Genomic DNA, 23,155 nt, shown 5'->3' on the forward strand with positions numbered 1-23,155 from the left:
AAAATATTTTCCCTGATTTTCTGATAAATTGGACAAAAAGTTTGGTCTGGGGTTCCTTTTAACATTTTAGTTATGTAGTTTTTATAGTGCTTTTCATTTATTGCCTTATGTTAGAGTTATCTCTATATCTCATTTCCCTTAAATTTTCTTTATAATTCCAGTTACTAAGGGAGAGGCTTTTTGAAATGTTCTTTAAGTTTTGTATAATTTGAGATTTTTTGAAATGCTATTTAAGTGTGGTAAAGGATGAAGCTGAAAAGGTAAGAAATAGATATGCCATTACAGTACGTTGTGTTATAGAATTTGAACTTTACCTTAAAAATAATAATAAGGCCATTAAAAAGCTTTAAGTGGAAGCATACATAACCCTGTTGATTTGCATTTTTTAACTGTACTCTAGCTCCAATATGGAATGGGTTAAAATAGAGTCGAGGAGAACAGAAAGGATATCTGTATATCTTGAACCACGATGAAGATACTGGGGATGGAAGGACATAATTTAGGAAGATAAGAGAATGTAATCTTAAATTTACTTGTTTTTTTATTACATGTTGAGGGAGGAACTAGAGTTAAAGATGATCCTTGTGTTTCTGGCTGGAACATCTGAATAAATGTGGTGATAAGGAATAATGAAAGAGACCTGACAACAGTGAATGCCAGAGAAACTGAGAAGAGAAGGATGTAATTAATTCATGTTGAATATGTTTACTTAGAGGTTCTAATAAAGATAAGCAATGATATCATCATTGGAAAGATGTACCTAAGTCTCATGAAGAGTTTCTAGGCTGTTTATGATTTAGAACTAATCAATATATTGATTTAGTGAGATTGCCTGAGAAAGTGCAGAATTTGAAAAGTTTATTAATTCTAAAGCACATACAAATGTTAATTTTTATTAGTAATTTATTAAAATTTATTAGTGAAAATGTGTGCATAGGATGTACTTTTTTCTTTTTCAAAATGTATGTTGAGTCCCTTATCAAAGGCATATAAATATGCAATTCAGTGTTCTTATTTGCCATCTATGTGATTAGTAACTGGCAATGACAGCATTTAGTTATATTATAATTTATACTTGAAAGATATGAATGATAATAGTTATGTTTTATATAATAGAATATAATAAACATTTTATATAATAGAAAATCATCCCTAGATAAAGTGGCTTTTTCTTTTATTATAGCTTTTGATTGGCTTTGAATCTGGAACAGTAGTCTTATGGGACCTCAAATCAAAGAAAGCTGACTATAGATACACATATGATGAGGTAACAACATTACTTTTGCTAATAAAAGCTGTTTTCATTTCTCTAATTCAAAACACCTTCTCTAAGAACTTGTTGCTTTTAGTTTAGATAACCCATGTAATTGCACTAAAATGTAGGTTGTTCTCCCATTATTAATTTATTCAAATAATTCAAAAGATACAAAATTGTCCACTCCTCATATTTGGTGACCTAATTCCCTTACAGGTAGGTACCATGCTATCAATTTCTCATGTATTCTTCCTGAGAGTTTATGTATATTTAAAAGTAAATTCATAAATATGTTCTATTTTTTCTTTTGTATCGATAAGTGTTATATAGTTTGCTTGCTTTATAGTCCAAATAAGGCAAATAATAGATGCTCAAAAACTGAAGGATAAAAAACAGAATAAAGATTGTGATTGAATTATAAGCCTTTTAAACTAAGTCTTTTTTAATCTATAGGCCTTTTTACTCACTCCTCACCTTCTTTCCTTATGTGGCTCCTCCTTTTGGTCACTTATTTTTTGACAATTTAGTCTCCCAGATATTCTATTTTTCTGTTTGCATCCTCATTGTCTTTAACATCTTTTTTAAAAATATCTTTATTTTGTTTATTTGTTTTTATGTGGTGCTTAGCATTGAACCCAGTGCCTGTCTCATGTGTGACAGGCAACCGCTCTGCCACTGAGCCCCAACCCCAGCCCCAACATCCTTTTTTTTTAAGACATTTTTTTCTTCCCCTCAAATTACCTATAAATTGGATGGCTTATGAGGCTTGATCAAATTCAGGTTCATTTTTCATTTTTAGCAAGACTGTTTCATAGATGATGCTGATACTCTTCCATCAGTTGGATCCCCATCTGTTAGTGATATTGGCAGTCTGTGGTGCTAAAGACCTAGATCTTCTAATGTATAAGTGGTTGCAAATGCATTTCTTCTCTATAGTAAAAGAGAAACTTCCTCTTATGCTGGTTGGTTCTATAATAATACTGTTTATATAGCAGAAGTAGAATAAATGCTGAATTCATAATCTTTAGTTTGGTACATGTTAAGCATTCCTAATCTGAAAGTCCAAAATCTGAATTATTCCAAAATGCTTTTTGAGCACCATTCAAAATATTGAGTATTTGGGGGGTTGGGATTAAGGATATTTAGTAGGTGAAATCTATGCAAATATTCCAGAATCAAAAAAACTTTGAAATCTGAAACACTTCTGTTTCAGTCATTTCAAATAATCAACCTGTATTTGCTCCAAAGAGATTATTTTCTAGGAATCTCAGTGATAAAGCAGTTTAATTTTATTTCATTTTCACTGTGTGCTTAATGATTGAGCCATATAATGTATGTTAGTCCATTAAAGTTATTATTTATATTGCTTTTCAAATTGTGCCAGTGAACCTGTGTCTTGGTGATAACCATATATTCCCCTGGGTCTTGGTAATAATCCTATATTCTTGGATAGCTTCCTTGCTATCTAATTTTAAAAAGATTTTTACTGATCTTTTTTATCCTCAACCAAACTTAAAATAAGATTTTTTTTTTCTTTTCTTTCTTTCTTTTTTTTTCTTTTCTTTTTCTTGGTACTGGGGATTGAACTCAGGGCACTCAACCACTAAATCATATCCCCAGTCCTATTTTTTTTTTTTTTTAATTGAGAGACAGGTTCTCATTGAGTTGCTTAGTGCTTTGCCATTGCTAAGGCTGGCTTTGAACTTGTGATGCTCCTGTCTCAGCCTCCCAAGTTGCTGGGATTACAGGCATGCACCATTATGCCTAGCAAAGTAAGATATTTTGCCATGGAATTATGGCAGAGTTTTTTGTTTTTTGATTGTGTGTGTGTGTGTGTGTGTGTGTGTGTGTTTTGGTGTCAAACAGTAGCTGGCATCATGATTTGGATACTGGGATATTTATGGTTTTCCATTCCTGTGAATAAAGCTATTGCTAGGAAATGTGTAAGTGGTTTTATCTCTTTAAGATAAAATGTGAGTTACGCTTTCATACTGAAACATTGTTACTCAAGGACAGACTGAATTGGGTAATTACAGCAATACTTTGAATACTTTGTAAATGCTTGCATATTAAGCATAATATATCTGACCAAAAGTAATTTCCTTTTTAGTCATAACATCATACTGTTTGTTTCTCATGAATCAAGATCTTCAAATTAAAAATTTTTTTTGAATAAAGTTTTTATTATTTCTCTTAAAAGTTTCTTGTAGAATTGAAAGCATATTTTTTTAAAACTTATTTATTTTTTATTAGTTCTAATCAATTATACATGATAGCAGAAAGCTTTGTGATTTATTGTACACAAATGGAGCAGAATTTTCCACTCCTCTGGTTGCACATGAAGTAGAGTCACACCATTTGTGCAATCATATATGTACCTAGGGTAATGATGTCCATCACATTCCATCATAGTTCCTACCCCATGCCCTCCCCTTCCCTTGGCCCCATCCAAAGTTCTCCACCCATCTCATGCTTCCTAATGCCATTATGGATTAGCATCCATTTATCAGAGAAAACATATGGTCCCTAGTTTTGGGGATTGGCTTATTTCGCTTAGCATGATATTCTCCAGCTCCATCCACTTACCTGAAAATGCCATAATTTTATTCTCTGAAAACATATTTTTAAAACTGACTTTTTTGGTTTTGGTTTTTATAAATTTAAATAGTAATCTTGTCTTAATCTATTATTGAGCCACGGGAATTAGATTTACCTTTTTATCTTAAGCAAAGAAACTGGACACTGTACGTGCAACCATAGTTTTCAGTAGTGTCACAGCAGGTAGTATATAGGACAGGATTCTGTAGACAAAGGAAATCAGCAAGGTACCAGACAGCAAAGAGATGTCTAGAGAGTTTTAGAAGTTGGCAGAAGGCTTGCCATACCTAATCTTCATTTTATTATTGATTAGTGCATAAGTGTAAGGTTTCGAAAAAATCCATTGGAAAGGAATATGTGGGTAAAATAAAAGTTTTCTTATGTTTTAAAATCTCTATAAGAAGTCATTATTATTCAAATTAAATATAATTACAATGCAGTATAGCTGGGCATAGTGGTATATGCCTGTTATGCCAGTGATGCAGGAGACTGACACAAGAGGATTACAGGTTCCAGGAAAACCTCAGCAATTTAGACCCTTTCTCAAAGTAAAAATAAAAAGGGTTGGGAATGAAGCTCACTGGTAGAACACTCTTGTATTCAGTCCTCAGTAACACACACACATACACACACACACACACATATGCTAATGCATGATAAGAGTTTATGACATGTAGAATTAAAACATGGACAATAGTGTGAAAGTCAAAAGACAATACTGTTGTAAGATTATTATACTGTATTTGACATAGTATAATATTGTATAATGGTTGACCAAGGCAAGTTAAACATATCCATTTTTAATCCTAAAGGAAATAACAAAAGCAGCAATACTAGCAACTCAAAAGCTAAGCTGAAGAGAAATGAAATTTTAAAAATATTCAAAGTAAGGCAAAAGAAGAGGGAAAATATTAAAAAAAATAGGTGATAAGAACAGTGAACAAATTAGATGGTTGATTAAAGCCCAGCTATATCAGTTTTCATATTAATGGTTTAAATACCCCAATTAAAAGATAGATATTGTCTAGATTGCATAAGAAAAAGCAAGACTACATACTAACTATATACTCTATAAAAAAATCCATTTTTAAAGACACAGGTGTTAGAAAGAAAGGAAGAAAAATTAATGTTAGCACAAATTTAAAAAAAAAAGGATGGAAGGGCTAATTATTAACAGACTAAGATAGAAACCTTCACTAAAATGGGCCATATTTAATGCCATAAAATCAAATATTAAATTATAGCAAATATTATTTTCTTGATAAGATTAAATTAGAAATTAATTATTAAAAGATATGGGAAAAATCTATAAGTACATGAAAGTGAAACAACATACTTCGAAATAACCTACAAGTCAAAGGAGAAAACTCAAGGGAAATTAGAAAGTACTTTGAACTGAAAAAAAAAAAATGTTGAAGTCTGTGGGATGCCACTGTAGAATTCAATGCATATATTAGAAAACCAGAAAGTTTTCTAATTAGTGACCTCAGTTTCTACCACAAGGAAAAAAAAAAAAAAACCTAGAAGAAAAAGAGAAAATTTAATTCAAAGTAAGCCCTCAAAATTGAAATAATAAAGAGGAAAAAAATCAATGAAATAAAAAACAATAGAGAAAATTGAGTAAAAAGCTAAATATTTGTGAGAATCAATGAAATTGATAAACATGTAGTGAGAATAATGAGGAAAATAAAAAATACAGATTGCCCATACTAGACATAAGAAAGAAAATATCACTAATTTTTACAGAAATATAGAGGGACTCAAAAAAAATTCAGTCATGGGCTGGGGACATAGCTCAGTTGGTAGAGTGCTTGCCTCGCATGCACAAGGCACTGAATTTAAAAAAAGTAATAAAATCAATATCATTCATAAAATTAATCTTATATAACATTGAACAGAACATAAATATTGGGGAAGAGTTTAGAAAGTATTTTGTTAAAATTTAAAATTTTTGACAGTCAATAATAATGAACAATTCTATATATAATAATTTCTAAAATGTCTAAACTACCCCTGGAAACACCTGCACTGAAATTCAAATCCAAAACATTTTAACATGAACCAAGAGCAATGATATAATAGCATGAACTTATGGAAGTAAAGTCAGTTGCTCAGTTTACTGAAGAACAGTTAAGAACTATTAAGAATGAAAAGGTATCCTCTTGAGATATAAAGTAATTTAAAGAGGATTTGGGGAAGTGATTTTTAAAAAAATTTACAAACTAATAATAATAATAAGAAGAAGAAGACAAAAATGGAGGGGTAGTCTGCTCTAGTTATATAAAAATAGTTTCCAGATAGAGGCTCAGTAGTGTAAAAGTTTCTGGCCAGAAGATGAGTTTCTTCAGATTAAAACTTGTCTCAGCAATTACTGTGAGAATTAGAGAATGTGTCTTGAAGTTCATTCTGAAATTTATTTATTACTTTTATTTTCAAATCTACATTTTGCTACTTTGTATTTTATTTACTTTAAAAAAATTATAATCTCTCAATGTAACTACTTTTTGCAATGGGATATTCATTGTAATAACTTATTTATATTTAGTGGTGATTTATTCTGAAAAACTATAGGAATACATTTTGTTTTCCTAAACTTGTCCATAGTATATATGTCATTGTCAGATATTCCTTAAGAAGTAAAATAATTGAGTAACAAAAACAGCATGGTATTGGCACCAAAACACACTGGTAGACCACTGGTACAGAATAGAGGACACAGAGTCTAACCCACAAAACTACAATTATCTTATATTAGACAAAGGTGCCAAGAACATGCACTGGAGAAAAGATAGCCTCTTCAACAAATGGTGCTGGGAAAACTGGAAATCCATATGCAACAAAATGGAATTAAACCCCTATCTCTCACCATGCACAAAACTCAACTCAAAATGGATCAAGGACTTAGGAATACAACCAGACACCCTGCATCTAACAAAAGAAAAAGTAGACCCTAATCACCATTATGTGGAATTAGACCCCAACTTCCTTAATAAGACTCCTGTGGTGCAAGAATTAAAATCAAGAATCAATAAATGGAATGGACTCAGACTAAAAAACTTCTTCTCAGCAAAAGAAACAATCTGTGAGGTGAATAGAGAGCCTACATCTTGGGAGCAAATCTTTACCCTTCACACATCAGATAGAGCACTAATCTCTAGGATATATAAAGAACTCAAAAAGTTAAATACCACAAAAACAAATAACACAATCAACAAATGGGCCAAAGACCCAAAGAGACACTTCTCAGAAGATGATGTACAATCAGTCAACAAATATATGAAAAAATGTTCATCATCACTAGCAGTTAAAGAAATGCAAAACAAAACCACTCTAAGATTTCATCTCACTCCAGTCAGAATGGCAGCTCTTATGAATACAAACAACAATAAGTGTTGGCGAGGATATGGGGAAAAAGGTACGCTCATACACTGCTGGTGGAATGCACAGTGGTGCAGCCAATATGGAAAGCAGTATGGAGATTCCTTGGAAAATTGGGAATGAAACCACCATTTGACCCAGCTGACCCTCTCCTCAGCCTATACCCAAAAGGACTTAAAAACAGGGACACAGGCACATCAATGTTTATAGCAGCTCAACTCACAATAGCTAAACTGTGGAACCAACCTAGATACCCTTCAATAGATGAATGGATAAAAAAAAAGTGTCATATATACACAATGGAATATTACTCAGCAATAAAAGAGAATAAAATCATGGCATTTGCAGGTAAATAGATGGAGTTAGAGAAGATAATGCTAAGTGAAGTTAGCCATTCCCAAAAAATCAAATGCCAAATGTTCTCTTTGATATAAGGAGGCTAATTCATAGTGGCATATGGAGCGGCAGGAGATGGGAAGAATAGAAGAACTCTAGATAGGGCAGAGGGGTTGGAGGGGAAGGGAGGGGGCATGGGGTTATTAATGATGGTGGAATGTGATGATCATTATTATCCAAAGTACAGATATGAAGACATGACTTGGTGTAAATATGCTATGTATACAACCAGAGATATGAAAAATTGTACTATATATGTGTAATGAGAATTGTAATGCATTCTGCTGTCATATATAAATAAAAAAAAGGTAAAATAATTGAAAGGAATTAAAACATTGTCAATATGAAATAAAATCTCTGTGTTTCAAGAATGCTAAATTTTGGGAAAGTAAAGTTAACATTGATTTCAGCTTGGAAAATATAAAAAGAATTTAAAATAAAAAATCATTATAAAACTATTTATGATAGGTTTGATATTTAAATAATTTTGAAAAATGAAATTCTTTTTCCTTCTTCTTTAGGCTATTCACTCTGTTGCTTGGCATCATGAAGGAAAACAATTTATTTGCAGTCATTCAGATGGCACCTTGACCATCTGGAATGTGAGGTCCCCTGCTAAGCCTGTACAGACAATCACACCACATGGTAAGAATACCTTGATTTTAAATACTTCTTGAATTATAACATAAACTCTTTGTTTTTTGAGTTTGCTTTTGTGTTTGTTCAGTTTTTAATGAATATTGTATTTATTTAATATGATATTTCATCTTTTGAATATCATTTCTTTAGTAATCCAAAAAGCAAATGGTCTTTTGAGTGAGGTAGGACTCTAAGCTTTTGTCATCTTAAAGCTATCACTTGCAAGTTGTCAGTGTTATATGAAACAATGTGCTTGAAACAGGCGTACCTCTATAGGATGAATTTTATACATTAAATTTGGGATTTGAGTGTTCCCAATTTATCCCAGATTTAACGATTGACTGGGAAGACTCTCAGGACTCAGCATATAGTCATATTGCAATTGTGATTTATTACTGCAAAAGAACATAGAGCAAAATTGGCAAAGGGAAAAGGCACTTGTATAAAATATGGAGAAAAGTAAGTTCAATCTTCCAAGAGCCCTCTCCCCATGGAGTTATGTTGGACATACTTCATCATTCTAGCAGTGAGTTGTTGTTACCACATGTGAGAAATATTATCTATCAAATAAGCTCACCTGAGCCTGTGTGTTTTTATTGTTCGTCATATAGGCTTTAGCATGTACCAAAATTCCAGATTCCCAGAAGGAAAGTAGAGGTTCAGCATAAACTACTTTCTTTGTTCAACAGTGAGGCACAGTGATCCAACCTTATCAGTCAGATAATAATGGGAGCTGCCTCAAAAGGCAAAGTCCCAGACATCAACCAAAAGGTAAATTTGCAAGTAGATTTTTCTAGGGATAGCAGTCTCTGGCCTGCTATATTAACTTTTTTTTTCTGTATATATAGTATTTTAAAAACTGCTATGAAAATTGTATTAGGTTATTTATTAAAGCTGAATTAAGAAGGCCTCTTTTAATTTTGAATCCATATTTTTTGGATCAATCTGAATTCTCCATCCCTAATCCAAGAGAATTCTTCCTGAGAAATTTAGAGAAATCACATTTAAAGAAACTATTATAAACTGATAATAATAAAAGAGAATCTTTATAGCTATTGCTAATATTTCATTTCTTGCTTTAAATATAAATAATCACTTTCTAAATATTCTGAGTTATTGCTATATTGATATTAAAGAAACAATAAAATTAAAAAACAAGTTTTATCCGTCTGTGGCAGTATGGGTTTTTAGGCTTCTGTTCCTGTGAGAATAGCAATTCTTGACATCAAGATATACTTTACCATTGCTCTGTAATAAGAGTCCTCTGCTGGAAAAACACTTACTTTAATAAATTTGCAGCAGGGCTATTTACAAGTGAATCTAGAATATATCCGTTATGATAGTAGGTTCTAGTTTTTCTTAGTGTATTCTTCTTCTTTCTTTCATTAATGCCTAGGTTCCTAATCTTGTTGATACTCTTGAAAATTCCCATAAGTCTTAGAATCCTCTAACCCCACTGGGAAATCTAGAAAATTTAGAAAACCCAAAAAGTAGAGATAAGGGCAGTTAGCTCAAACACCTTTCCTTTCAAATTCAGAAGAAAATACAACTAGTATCAAAGATAGTAGAAATATATAATGATGCTATTGCATCTTGAAGTTTATCTGTTTTTTCTTTCAAAGAATAGTACTAGGACTGGAGGTGTAGTTCAGAAGTAGAGCACTTAACCTAGCATTTGCAAACCCAAGGTTCAATCCCCAGCATTGCAATATTGCAATAAAAAGAAAGCGCTAAGTGCATTTTCTTTTTGAAACCATAGTTGCTATAGTGCCCAGTCACCCCTAATTATTCTATGGCGTGTGTGTGTGTGCACGTGCATGCCCACACACACACACACACATATATACATGTATATATATATATATATATTTTTTTTTTTTTTCCTAATAAATCTTTCTCCTCTCAACAAGTTTTGTCTTTTATCAGAAAATACTGCGTGTTAATTAGATTTGGTTGCAATGTTTCTTCAGTCTTTAAAATCTGGAACAGTTATTGAGCCCTTTTTTTTGTTTTTAACTTTCATATCAGGTAAATTATAAAAATTATTAAGCACTTATTTTGTACATAAATGTGCTTCAGTATTGCCTGATGTTTTCTCATGATTAGATTCAGGTTGCACTTTTTTAGCAGCATATCCTAGAGAGATTATAATGTATTATTATTTTTAATTTTTTATGATTTTTTTAGTATTTCTTACATGACAATAGTGGAGTACATTACATTCATAATTTTTTTGCATTAAAATTCTTAATACACCTTTATACCACAGTTTATCAAATCTCTGTTTGTACATATGTTATGTTGACACCAAATTTACATCTTCATACATGAATTTTGTATAATGATGACCGTCTCCTTCCACTGTCCTTATTATTTTTACATCTTCTCAAGTAAAACCTTTTGTGTGTGTGCTCTTGGGAATGGAACACAGGGCCTACCTCATTCTAGCTAAGCACTTTACCACTGAGTTCCACCTCTAGCCCCCAAACTTATTTTTTCTTTCTCTCATATTGGCAGTATCTTTTGATTCCTTGATTAGGAATATGTGTGCTGTGTCTCTACTATAAACTTATTCTTTTTCCCTTTGAAATTAAGTATTTTTAATTTATATTATCAATAAGTATGTTGATATGAATTAGTTTCTTTGAGATTATGTGCATACTGCTACTCATCAGACTTTTCCCTCTAATTTTGGTATCTATTGATGTTTCCTACCTCAATTATTACTCTAATATTGCCAAGTAATAACTTTTTTTTAATCTAATCTTGTTTTTGTTTTTTATACTACGAACAGGTCTTTAAGAGCAAACTTTATAAATCATATAAATCAGTCTCTACAATGTTTGTAGTGTGTTAGAAAAGGATCATTAGCTAAAATTATTTTTAAACCAGTAAGATAAAGAATATTTGACTTACTATCTTTTCTCAGAATTAGAATCCAAACAAAATGTAAATATGGCTTTTGTTGTCCAATATAGTAGTCTAAATGTAGGTGGTCAGAATTTTATTTTATTTATTTATTTACTTATATAAAATAGTGTTTGATTTCTATGCATATTTCTGTTATGCTTTGTTTTTTTACAATGTTTCTGAAGTGACTATGCTCTATTCTGTTGGAAGAATGGCCTTTTAGTTGCATAGCCAAAGACTTTTAATATTTTCTGATTCCTTAAGGTGTTATATTATTTTGTCAAGTAATATTATTATTTTTTTAAAGTATTCGGTAAATATTTTGACAATGACCTTTTGAAATAGCCATAAGTTAGAAAGATAATGTCACAACTAAGGTGATTTTTTAAAAAAATTTATAAAGCCAAACTACAATAAGGTATGAATTTGTCATACTGTTAAAATTGTTAACAAAATGTATTCACTCCCAGTTAATAGAATTTTTTGAGTTTAAAAGCTAAGGAAATTTTTATTTTATTATATTTTAAAATAATTTCTAAGTGTTAACAGCAAGACTGAGTATAATTGTAGTTTTTATTTTCTATGGAACAGACTTGATAAACTGGAGACCCTGAAGCAGGAATACCCAAATAGTAGTGTCTGGATTTTAGGTGTAACAGAGGCCTTTATGTGCTACACATAATTTGTACAAACTTTTATATGTACAAATTGGATTCAAAAATAGTTCTCCCTTTTCCTAGGGGAATGCAGTAAATGTACCATGGTGAATAAATATAACTTTTATAATCCCAAAAAGATAAAATAGTGTTATTTTATTTTATACAAATAATTCATACTTTTAAAATATGAATTCTAAGAGTTCTAATCTTTTTTATTACTTACTTATTAACTTATTGTTGGTGGTATATAACTTACTAAAGCAGTTTTGTGTTCACAACTGAGTTCCATGGCAAAGTCGTGTCCATTTTGATATAGTAAAGTACAGAGATATGATTTATATATCTTGTTGTGGTATGTGTATCTATTCTTTACATATGATATTTGTGATACATAATTTTCAGAATAACAACTATCTGTTGATGAATTGAAATTTAGTTCTTTTGGGGCTGGGGTTGTGGCTCAGTGGTAGAGCACTCACCTAGCATGTGAGAGGCACTGGGTTCAATCCTCAGTTCCACATAAAAATAAATAAATAAAATAAAGGTTAAAAAAAAAATATATATTAACTTTAGTTAAAATGTAGTTCTTTTTTTCTCATTGTTGTCTTCTATTATGGTCTCTTGATCTTAATTTTAGCCAAACAGCTATGGCAAATTACTTTGAATCTACTAGACTTTTAAAATTTTGTACATTTTTGGTGTTTTAAATTTAAACCTACCTAATAGTTATTCAAGTATCTTAGTCTTGGAAAACATTTATAGTATTACCTTGATAGTCAGGAACCAATTGAACTCCTACTAGTATTTTACTTTAATGTTTATTGTTACAGGGTTTCATACTTAAAATAGGTCAAGATAGCCTTGAAGAATGTGTTCACAAGATTTATTGTTACATTAGCCTAAAGGGATTTTAACTCCAAAAGACACATATGTGGTTATAGACTTTTAGTTCCATAGTTTTTGGTTCTGTGAAGTTGGTTAATGTTTCTGAACCTCATTATTCTTATATATAAATAGAGATAATAATGAAAGTTAATATGGCCTCTTCACGTGGTTGTGAGAATTATATATGTTCATTCAATAAATATTTATTGGTTCCACTGTATAAGTACTATTTTAGGTATGAATCATATAAGCAATATGTAAGTAAAAGTACCTGGAAATTATTAGGTGCTATAAATGTGTGATTCTAGTAAATACAAATCTGGAAGGATAGATTAGTTTTCAAAAATATAGTTCACAAATACTATTTATTTTTTTCTTATTGATGAGTTATTTGGTCTAAGAAGTATGTAATTGTCAAAGAAGTTTTAGAAATGCTAAATTAAATTTTTCTTCACTATAAAACACAATAGGTGATTTTTTTACTCCTTAAACAAAATGTGATAGCTCTCTTTAATCCAGTTTCCATGATATCAAAAAACATTTCCTTGGCAACTAGAAAACCTGAAACCTATTCTAACCTTGTTACATATGAAATACATTGTGGAGATAATTTCTATTCTCTGGGATTTAGTTTCATTATATGTTTAATGGCAGGATTGAACAAGATGAATTTTCTTTAACTTTTTTTTCTTAGTTGCTGATGGACCTTTGTTTTATTTATTTATGCATATGTGGTGCTGAATCCAGCCTCGCACATGCTAGGCAAGTGCTCTATCACTGAGCCACAACCCCAACCCCTGAATAAGATGAATTTTAAGGTTTAAAATTTTATGAATATGTAAAAAGTAAGCAGAAGTTAATTTATGTAGATTCTGCAAAGTCATTTCATCTTGATGAACTGTGGATTCTGTATTTCTGTAGGGGAAGTGAAAGGAAAGTGACCACAACACTCTGAGTGACCAAGAGATCTTTTTGCAGCAGTGCAACAGAGGAGAAAAGAGAGAAAGAGAGAGGGGGGTGGGGGAGGAGAGCATGCGCTCAAGGGAGACCAAGAGATCAAGAGAGAGAGACAGAGCAAGAGAACAAGAGAGCAAGAGAGAGAGGGGCCCAGCAGGAGGGAGTTTTTATAGCCCAAATCTAATGGGGCCTCTGTGTCTGCAAGCAGCCTTGTTGGCACAAGGGGGGGTTGAGTGTTCAGCCTTGAGTGGGGTTTGAATGTTCAGCTTTGACTCAAACAGGTGATAAAGGACCAGACAGAGGGAGGTTTGAGTGCGTGAGCCATCCTGCAGCTAACATTTGTTCAGCCTGCCCTGCAGATAACATAGTTCAGCCTATTCTGCACCTAACAGGTAGACTCTGCTTTTTTCTTTTGGTCTGTTTTTCTCCTGTGACAGATAGGCTTTCGTTATTCATTATTTACGAGGAATAACTTGATGGCTCATATTCTTAACCTTGAAGTTGTGACCTTGTTATGTGTTTTGTTGGGCCAGTGCCCCACATGACAGCCCTGGGGATGATATGTAGCAGAATGAGATTTTCTGATTGTCAACTTTGCCAGAATCAGATGATTCCCTAAGGAAATGGAGATCCTAAGCAGTCAAAATCAATAGATGTCTAAAGTAGAAAATGACATTTTAAATTTAGTTTCTAGCGCTTATTCATCAGTACAATCAATCTACTTATCAACAAGTAAACCAAGATTGGGGAACTTTTATTCTATTAAGAGTCACTAAAGAAAAAATAGAATCAAAGTTTAAGAAAAATTCAAGTTAGGATGAAATATACACAGAATTCTGTTCATCTACTTTTAGGGTTCATCTGAAGCATAAAATAAATCCATACTTTAGTTCTTTATAGAATTTAAAATTTTCTCCAGAAAGGACTTACCACATTCCTTAGCATCCTTAAGTTAGGCTTTTATTTAAAGGCAAAGGATATAATATAGCAAGAGAAAAGAATGCAGATAAGCATTCTGAAACATCCCCTATAAGCAGGCTCCCCATGGCACTTACTGACACACAACAGTTATGCTGAGTATCCAGGTACATCCACCAAAATCTGGCTTCTGGATAGTTCCAGGAGAAACTCAGTAAGGCCTTTTAATTGATACATCCAATTTGCCTGTCAGTGCCCTGAGGGTTAACAAGGAAGTTTTAGAACTTGAACACTTCATCAAAAATCCCACCATCCTTAAATCTTAGCTAAGAATCAAAAACCAGATATTCAGATATATCCAGTCCCCAGCTTTAAATCAACTCTGTCTCCATATATATTAAGAGAAGTTCACCCTTCTGTCCCTGTTCTCAGACTAATATTATTAACATCAACAGTGTGATTTTCTAGTTTGTCATTGTATTTTTTAGAAAATCATTATTCGATAGAAATGTAATGTGAACCGCATAGATTAATTTTAATTTATTAGTAATCATATTAAAAACACTAAAATGAAAGTTAAAATTGATATTATTTATTTTAACTTTTATTTAACCCCCGTATGCAAAAGTATTATTTTGTCATGAAATCCAGCATGCAAAATTGAGATATTTCACAGTGTTTTTTTGTATTAGGCCTTTGAAATATAGAATACATTCTACAGTCACAGCACATTTTGACTTGGACTAGCCATATTTCAAGTGCCCAACAACAGAATGTGACTGTTGGCTACCATTTTGGACAGCTGCTCTACACTGAAAAAGCAAAACTACAATATAACAACTGTGTCAGTTAGAAAATATCCTGTGTTCTAATTGGCAATATGAAAAACTTAGTAATTGTTTTTGTCATTGATCTTCATTCTTTTTTTTAAATCAATCTTTATTCATTTAAGAAACATTTTACTGAGTATCTCCTATGCATTAGAGATTAAATGCTGGGAGTAGATTGCCCTTAAAGAGTTCATAGTCAAGTGAATGAAAATGATCTATAAACTTATAACTATAACTATTGTGATAAGTGCTGATGAGGTTGTATACAATAAGATGTGAAAACAAAGAAATAGTGGTGTTGTTTTGGGTGAAGGGTATAGAAATAGTTCACAAATTCAGGACATAGGAGTGGGGTCTTAAGGAAAGGGGTTGGGGTGTTATTCGATAGAAAACAATAGGACAAGGTTGTTTTAGTGAAAAAATACATAGTCACAAAGATGTAATCATAAGCAGTGTTTTTGGAAAACTGTTAGGGTTTAAAATTTGTTTGAGTTAAAAGCAGGAAATGAAAAAAAATGTATAGAGGCAAGATTATACATCGAAGTATGCTAAAATGTTTGAACTTCATGATGGAAGCCTAGTAAATGAGTTTACAGTGAGGAATACACAATTAGCATCTTGGAAAATATCACTTTAATGGTAGTGCATCAGGTGACCTGAAGGCAGAAGAGGTTGCACAATAACTAAATGCTTACATTAATAAACAGTTAATACTGAAGATTTCAGTTGTGACAGAGGAAATGGGAAGAAATGGAAATTCATGACTGAAATTCTGGAATTAGTAGAGCTCAGACTAGTTCATGTGGCAGAATATCCATTGTGGTTGGTAAGTGGGCATAGGAAAAGGACATTTATAAAACGAAAAGAAATTGTATGTGGATGGCATAAAGGTTTATGTGATTTATTAAGTTAGATTTTATAATTAGTCAGATCTTTTCAGGGACTTGTTAAGGCAGTTCTCAGGTAGAAGAAACACCTTGTTGCTCCGCTGGTGTACAGCACTTAAGTAAAATGACACCTGGTGAATGAAATCTGGTGATTTTCTAAATATTCTTCTATTTATCTATGACTTATAAAATCATATCTAATGCCTTATTACTTGGTTTACAAAATAGTTAGTGTGAGAATACAGATGAATAATTTAATCTTTCTGGACCAGGAGCAGTAATCAGTAACATGTTTTTTAAAACATCTTAGTTGGAAAAGTATCAGAATATGCCAATCTAAAATACTCACTGGTTTCCAAGCAATATTAGCAAAGAATGATAACTAGAAAAACAGCCAAATGTTTTTTAAATTTATGGAGATGATGAAATTACTAGAATTTTTAACTGGAGGAAAAAGGGTTAACTTTAAAGGAACAACAATAAAACTAGCTTTCAAATGTATTACAAGTCTAAATGCTAGAACACAAAGGATCAACATGAAGACTGAGCAAGAAAAAATAATTTTATACCTAGCCAGGTTTTATGCAAGATATGCAAATACCGTCTTGCAAGAGTTCAATAAATATACCCTTTAATGACCTTCTTAAAAATTGTTCTAGCTACTAAAACACTGAATATTGAAATAAGTTAGTGACTTATTTATGAATAAAAACAAAATTTTATATAATATAATAATTTTGAAAACAAATGTAAAATTGGGTCTGTGATACCAAATAATAATAAGTGGTAATAAATAATGACAATTATTATTAATTTATTATTATTATTTAGGTACTAGGAATTTAACCTAGGGATACTTTAACACTGAGCTACATCCTTAGCTCTTTTTAATTTTTATTTAGAGATATCATCTTTGCTTAGGGTCTTACTATAAGTTGCTGGGGTGACCTTGAACTTTTGATCCTTCTGTCTCCACTTCCTGAGTCTTTGGAATTATAGACATGTGCCACTCACAGTGCCTGGGCTTATGAGTCCAAATTATACCAGTCTGACACTTCTATTAGAGTTTTGTAATTTTTTTTAGACTTTTATTTATACCTTTCTTTTTTCTTATTTTTTTCTCCTACCTCAATAGTCAAGTTTTCCTTCTACATTCCTTTCCAGTCCTTACATCGTATCTACCACTAATCACTTCTTGGTTCTGAAAATTGAGCTTCCTCTTGGACATTCAGGGTCCACTGAACCATCATTTCTTCAGAAGGAAGGAAAGTGATGATCCTAGGATCTTAAATTAAGACAAGATTATATGTTTTACCAACAGATTATAGACATCTTTATAAAAGCCATATAGTACAGCTAACATTTCCTAACAATGGGAAAACAATGAAGTCTCAATAAGTAGTGCTTGCAGGTACATAGTTATGTCAAAACTCATTATGTACTTAAATTTATGCATTTCCTTGTAGATGTATTAAAACTCAAAACTATTTTAGTTTTTCAGTCTCTTCACTTGTTGTAGGTTTATTCATATTGTCTATTTCTTTTTGAGTCAATTTTAATAATTTTGTCTTTCTACACATTTATTCATCTCCTCTAAGGCATCTCATTTGTTGACATGCAGTTGTTCATAGATTTCTTTACAGTTCTTTATCTGATCCTATGATTTGAGTTTTCTGCCTCTTTTTTTGGTCAGTGTAGCTAAAGGTTTTTTATTTCTTTTATTTTATTTCAAAGTAGTTCCTGATTTATCTTTTTCTTCTTCCTGTTTTTTTGTTTGTTTGTTTGTTTGTTTTTCTTTTTGTGGTATTGTATTGGCCCAGGGTACTTTACCACTGAACTATTTTCCAGATCATTTTTTTTTTTTTAGTTGTAGTACTTTTATTGTATTTATTTTTATGTGGTGCTGAGAATCGAACCCAGTGCCTTGCACATGCTAGGTGAGTGCTCTACTGCTGAGCCACAACCCTAGCCCCTTCCCAACCCTTTTTATTTTGAGACAGGCCCTAACTTGCAGAGGCTGTCCTTAAATTTAGAGTCCTCCTGACTCAGCCTCTCAAGTTTCCAGGATTACTAACATATGTTATAGCACCTAGTATGATTTTTTCTTTTGATGTTTGTCTTTAGCCCATTGTTTATTTAGCAATATGTTGTTTACTTTTCACATATTTTTTAGAATCTCTATTATTTTTCCTGCTAATGATTTCTAATTTCATTCTGTTTTGGTTGAAGAACTTATTTTGTGTATGTTTATCTTTTAAATTTGATTGAGATTTATTTTATGGCCTAATATACAGTTCGTCCTGAAAATGTTTTGCATGTACTTGGGAAAATTATATTCTGTTTCTGTTAGGTGAAATGTTCTCTAAATGTTTGTTGGCTCTAAGTTGTTTTAAGTTGTTCAGATTTTGTTTCTTTGTTCATCTCCTGTTTGGTTGTCTATACACTATTGTAAGTAAGATGGTTGAGGTTTCCAACTATTATTATTATGTCTATTTTCCCTCTTATTTTTTAGGCATTTAATTTTCATATATTTTGATGCCATTATTTTTGGTGCATATTTGTTCATAATTGTTATATCTTTCTGGTATCTTGGCCCTTGGCAAAATATTCTCTTAGATTGTTGATGGAAGTATAAACAGGCACATTTCTGGAATACAGTTTTACCCAGATATCCTTTTTCTAGGAATTTATCCCAAGGAAATAATCATTAATTTATTTGCTCATTGAATGTTTATTGAGTACCCACTATATGTCAAAGGGTTTGTGCCACTAGAGACACAACAGGGAAAATATACACTAAAAATTTTTGCTTACCCAGAATTTACATTCTGGTTTGTTAGACAAACTACAACAACAAAAATAAATAAAAATAAAGGAGTGAAATATAAAGTATTTTAGAATAAGTGTTATAGAGGAAAAAATAAAAGTATGAAAGCAAATAAGAAGTGTTTGGGTAGGAGTATGTGTCAGAGACTCCCAAGGCAATTCCCATGTTTGGTGATTTGCCAAAAGTATAATAGTGTTGAGAGTAATTATTACTAAAAAAAGGGATAAAATAGATTTTTGTTTTATTTCTTTATTTTTTTGAGTTTTCTGTGGTTTCTACAATGAATATCTAGAAATAGATAACTAAAATCTCAAACATTTTGCAAATATCAAAAATCAAAATCAAAATTATTTTACAAAATTAGTTATTGACACTTTATAGAGCTTTGTGTGTTTTAGTAGCTTTTATACATTATAATGAATGGATTTTACTTAGGAGGATGAATATAAATGAATTTGTTAAAATAGGATTTAATTTTATAGCCTGTTACACCTGGATAAAAATGTGATATAGATTCATTTTTTTTAAATTTTGTATTCATTTAGCAAACTTAAGTTCTCTTTTGCTTATCTATAATGAAGAACATTGAGAAGACTATCATTTTTTCATAGTAGAATTTTATTACATAAATGTTATTTTACTTATTTTCAGCAGTGAATTTCAAACTGAATTTTGCCTGATCATTTAAAAGTATTGTATTTTATATTAAATATATCTTTCAAAATCATTTTGAAATGTTTCATGGTGAATTTCATTACATTTCACTTTCATTTCATAAATTGTCAATGCAAGAATTTAGAGTAATGTAGAATTTTAGAATTAAATGTAGGAAAATATATTTTAGGAAAACAGTTAAAGGATGGGAAGAAACCAGAACCATGCAAACCTATCCTCAAGGTGGAGTTCAAAACGACGAGATCTGGGTAAGATTTTACTTCATTACTAATATTCATTGTATCACTTAAATACCATAAAAGTCTATTTTGTCATTATTTTCAAAAGCTTTTTTGGAAGGGTCTAGCCCAGTCTTAGATTTTTATACCTTCTTTATTTAATAAAAGAATTAAAATTAATGACTGTAGGATAATATTCTTTGTGTTCTATATTTAGTAGTCTTACCATGTATCTTAGAAAATTTGAATTACTTTTCTTGTCCAATGTCATATATTCTCTTACATTATTCTTTGGAATAGTATTGTTTATTTGCCAGTAAAAATTGTGAAATAAGCAATGTGTAAAAAATACTCAAAATTTAACCTGTCTGTATTGTGTTAATTATGAAAGTTATATAGTCTTCAGAAATTAAATCTAATAAGAATATTTGGCAATTATGAAAATAAAGAGTTTAATATTAAAGGAAGTTTATCAGTTATATTTGTTGACACTATATGAGTTTGATATGAGAAGTAGGTGATTTTTACAATTTAAATACACAGAAATCTGTATCAAATATTATATTTAAAAATATAAAGGAAAAAAAATCTTCTAAAATCTATAGAATTCTATATCTTTAACTCCCAGAGGAATACTTTCATTTATGTTCTAGTGTGGTTTTATTTACTATATCTGTATAAGAGAGTAAATTTATTTATTATACTATAGGGGTTCTCAAATTATGGTCCCTGGACCAAGAGCATTAGCTGAGAAATTGTTAGAAATGCATATTTTCAGATTTCACACCTCTCCCCAACCTACTGAACAGAAACTGGAGCATGGAGGCAGGGGCAGCAATCCCTTTTAACTAGAGTTCTACTGCAGGACAACCTAGTGCCATTAACGTTTAGAACTGCTGGTGTATCTGGTGTATTTTTGGTTTATCCGTTTATAAAAACTGGTATTAGAATTGTCACATTCCTTTTTTTAATCTTTCCCCTTACTCTAATTCAACTTTGTTCTCTTTTGAGAAAAGGACCTAGGCTAAACACACACACACATACACAGGGAAGATTGGGATTATGTTTTCGTTCATCCTCTCTAGCTATCCCCTGAGATCCAACATATATTCTATGTTCAGACAATAGATTGAATGAACTCTAAGAGACTTAGCACCTATTTAATTGCCTTTGGCATCTCTATTATGTGACATTTGGTATTGAATTATTTGTCTTCTTCGGCTTCAGTTTCCTCATTTATATCATACATGTATAATAGGTTCGTTGGTCAAAAGATGGTTGTGATGAATTAAATGAGATACCTATGTATGTAAAACATTTCATATATTGCCTGATATACAATAAACTCTTTAAATAGTTGAGAAACCACTTTTTATTAGGATACTTTCTGCCACCAGTTTATTTTTATTTGTCACGTGTATCTTACGACAAACAAAATATGAAAAGCATGGTAATAAAAAATAAATAAAAAGAAGAGGAAGGAGGAGGCAAACCAAAAAAAATCTATATTTGTGATGCATCAGAAAAACTAACAGTGTTTATTGTCTTCTGAATTCTTATTCATTCATTTTAACAAATATTGATTGACAGCAAAGATTTTTCCCTCTCTGCTCTGCCTGTTCCAATCTCATTTCTGTATATTTACAAATTCTAGGTTTCTTCGGATGGCAGCAATCCTTTTCCTTTTATGGGATTAGAAGTGAAATTTTTTGAAAATGTTTTGTAGGCATTTGTACATATTAGATTAATGGGTTCACCCTCTTGTAATATCTTCTCCACTTTCTCAAGTTCTTTTTTTCACCTGGGATAAGAAATACAGTAAATTAAATTGTTTCTTCTTTTCTTTTACTACATCACCTTTTTCCTTGAAATAATTTTCCAGATTCTAATGTTGAAATTGCAACTACTCTTTCTCAGCTAAAGCAGGATTACCCTTCATTAAGCCAGTTAGGCATCACTCTCACCTTTTTCTCCTATTCCTAGCAAGTGTCTTAGGCAAATGCTAACAAAATGTGTTCTATCAGTTTCTGTTGGCAAGTTACCAAATTTTATGAACTAGCCATCCTTAACACCTCACTTCCACATTTTCTTCTGTTTGCCTAGAAATCATTCTAGCAGGACGGGTTCTGTCTCCTCCTTTATAGCTCAGCATAAATGTTATTACCTTAAGGATATTTTGACCTCACTGCTAGACTAGGTACTTTAGTATTGCATGCCTATCAAAGCATGCAATATTTTCTTTTCTAGAGCTTATACATATCATTAATAATGAAGTTATTTTTTGAGTATATGTCTGCCTCATTATAAATTGAGTTTGATAAAACTATAAGACTTACCCATCATCTCACCTCTAGTTGTCTAGGTTCTAACATAACATTGCCAAATTGGAAGAATTAGAATGTTAATTTAGGTAGGTTTATATAAAGTATAGTGGTGATGAGTTAGCTGTAAATGATAAATGCATTGAACTCTAGACAGTGGTGAACTGTGACAGAAATAGAATCAAGATGTTATATAGCTTTTATTTTCTAATGAAGTCATTCAATAAAATATGCATTAGATCTAGAGAGACTAGATTTTCCCTTACATAGGGAATAGTGACAATATAATTAACAATGAGTTTAAAAGAAGTTTTATTTATGATATGGAACTAATTCTTTATGTGGCCAGGTCTTAACAAAAAATCAAATGTTAAGTCAATTCTGTTGAAGTCATTTCTTTGAGAAAGCAATGTGGCCTAAGTGTAGAATGCCTTGGTGAATAACCATCCATCAGCAGAGCTATGGAAAGTATGCTTTCTGAAGCCAGATCACCTGAGTCTGAGTACTGCCTCACTGTTCACATAGTGTGCAATATGGTACAAACCAACTTAAGCTTTCTGTGGCTGTTTCTGGAAAGTGGTAATAATAATACTAACCAACTCCTAGAATTGTCATGAAGTTTAGATAAAGGTATAAAACCATCATAACATGCTCTTTACACATTAGTTGTCTCATGTATCAGATGTTTCAAAACAGCGTTTGATTACCTCTGGCAAACATCTGAAATTCAGTTATTCTTTTATTTTGCTGACAAAAACAGAGGTACAAGTGCCAAGGTTGACTAGACTTCATAATAACTACA

The 23,155-nt window shown here is 31.5% G+C and overlaps 1 protein-coding gene across 5 annotated transcripts in view; it reads left to right on the top strand.

The window, feature by feature from the left end:
* Window positions 1-23,155, top strand: part of Stxbp5 (syntaxin binding protein 5) — a 161,942-nt gene that overhangs the window by 53,010 nt on the left and 85,777 nt on the right. For all 5 annotated transcript variants that reach the window (XM_015502085.2, XM_015502091.2, XM_048799555.1 and 2 more), the window contains 3 exons: window positions 1,184-1,267; window positions 8,149-8,272; window positions 19,984-20,062. In XM_015502085.2, coding sequence (XP_015357571.1) covers window positions 1,184-1,267; window positions 8,149-8,272; window positions 19,984-20,062 — 287 coding nt within the window. The remainder of the gene's footprint in view (window positions 1-1,183; window positions 1,268-8,148; window positions 8,273-19,983; window positions 20,063-23,155) is intronic.

This window comes from Marmota marmota, unplaced genomic scaffold (genome assembly GCF_001458135.2).
Source record: "Marmota marmota marmota unplaced genomic scaffold, marMar, whole genome shotgun sequence".
NCBI classification, from domain to species: domain Eukaryota; kingdom Metazoa; phylum Chordata; class Mammalia; order Rodentia; family Sciuridae; genus Marmota; species Marmota marmota.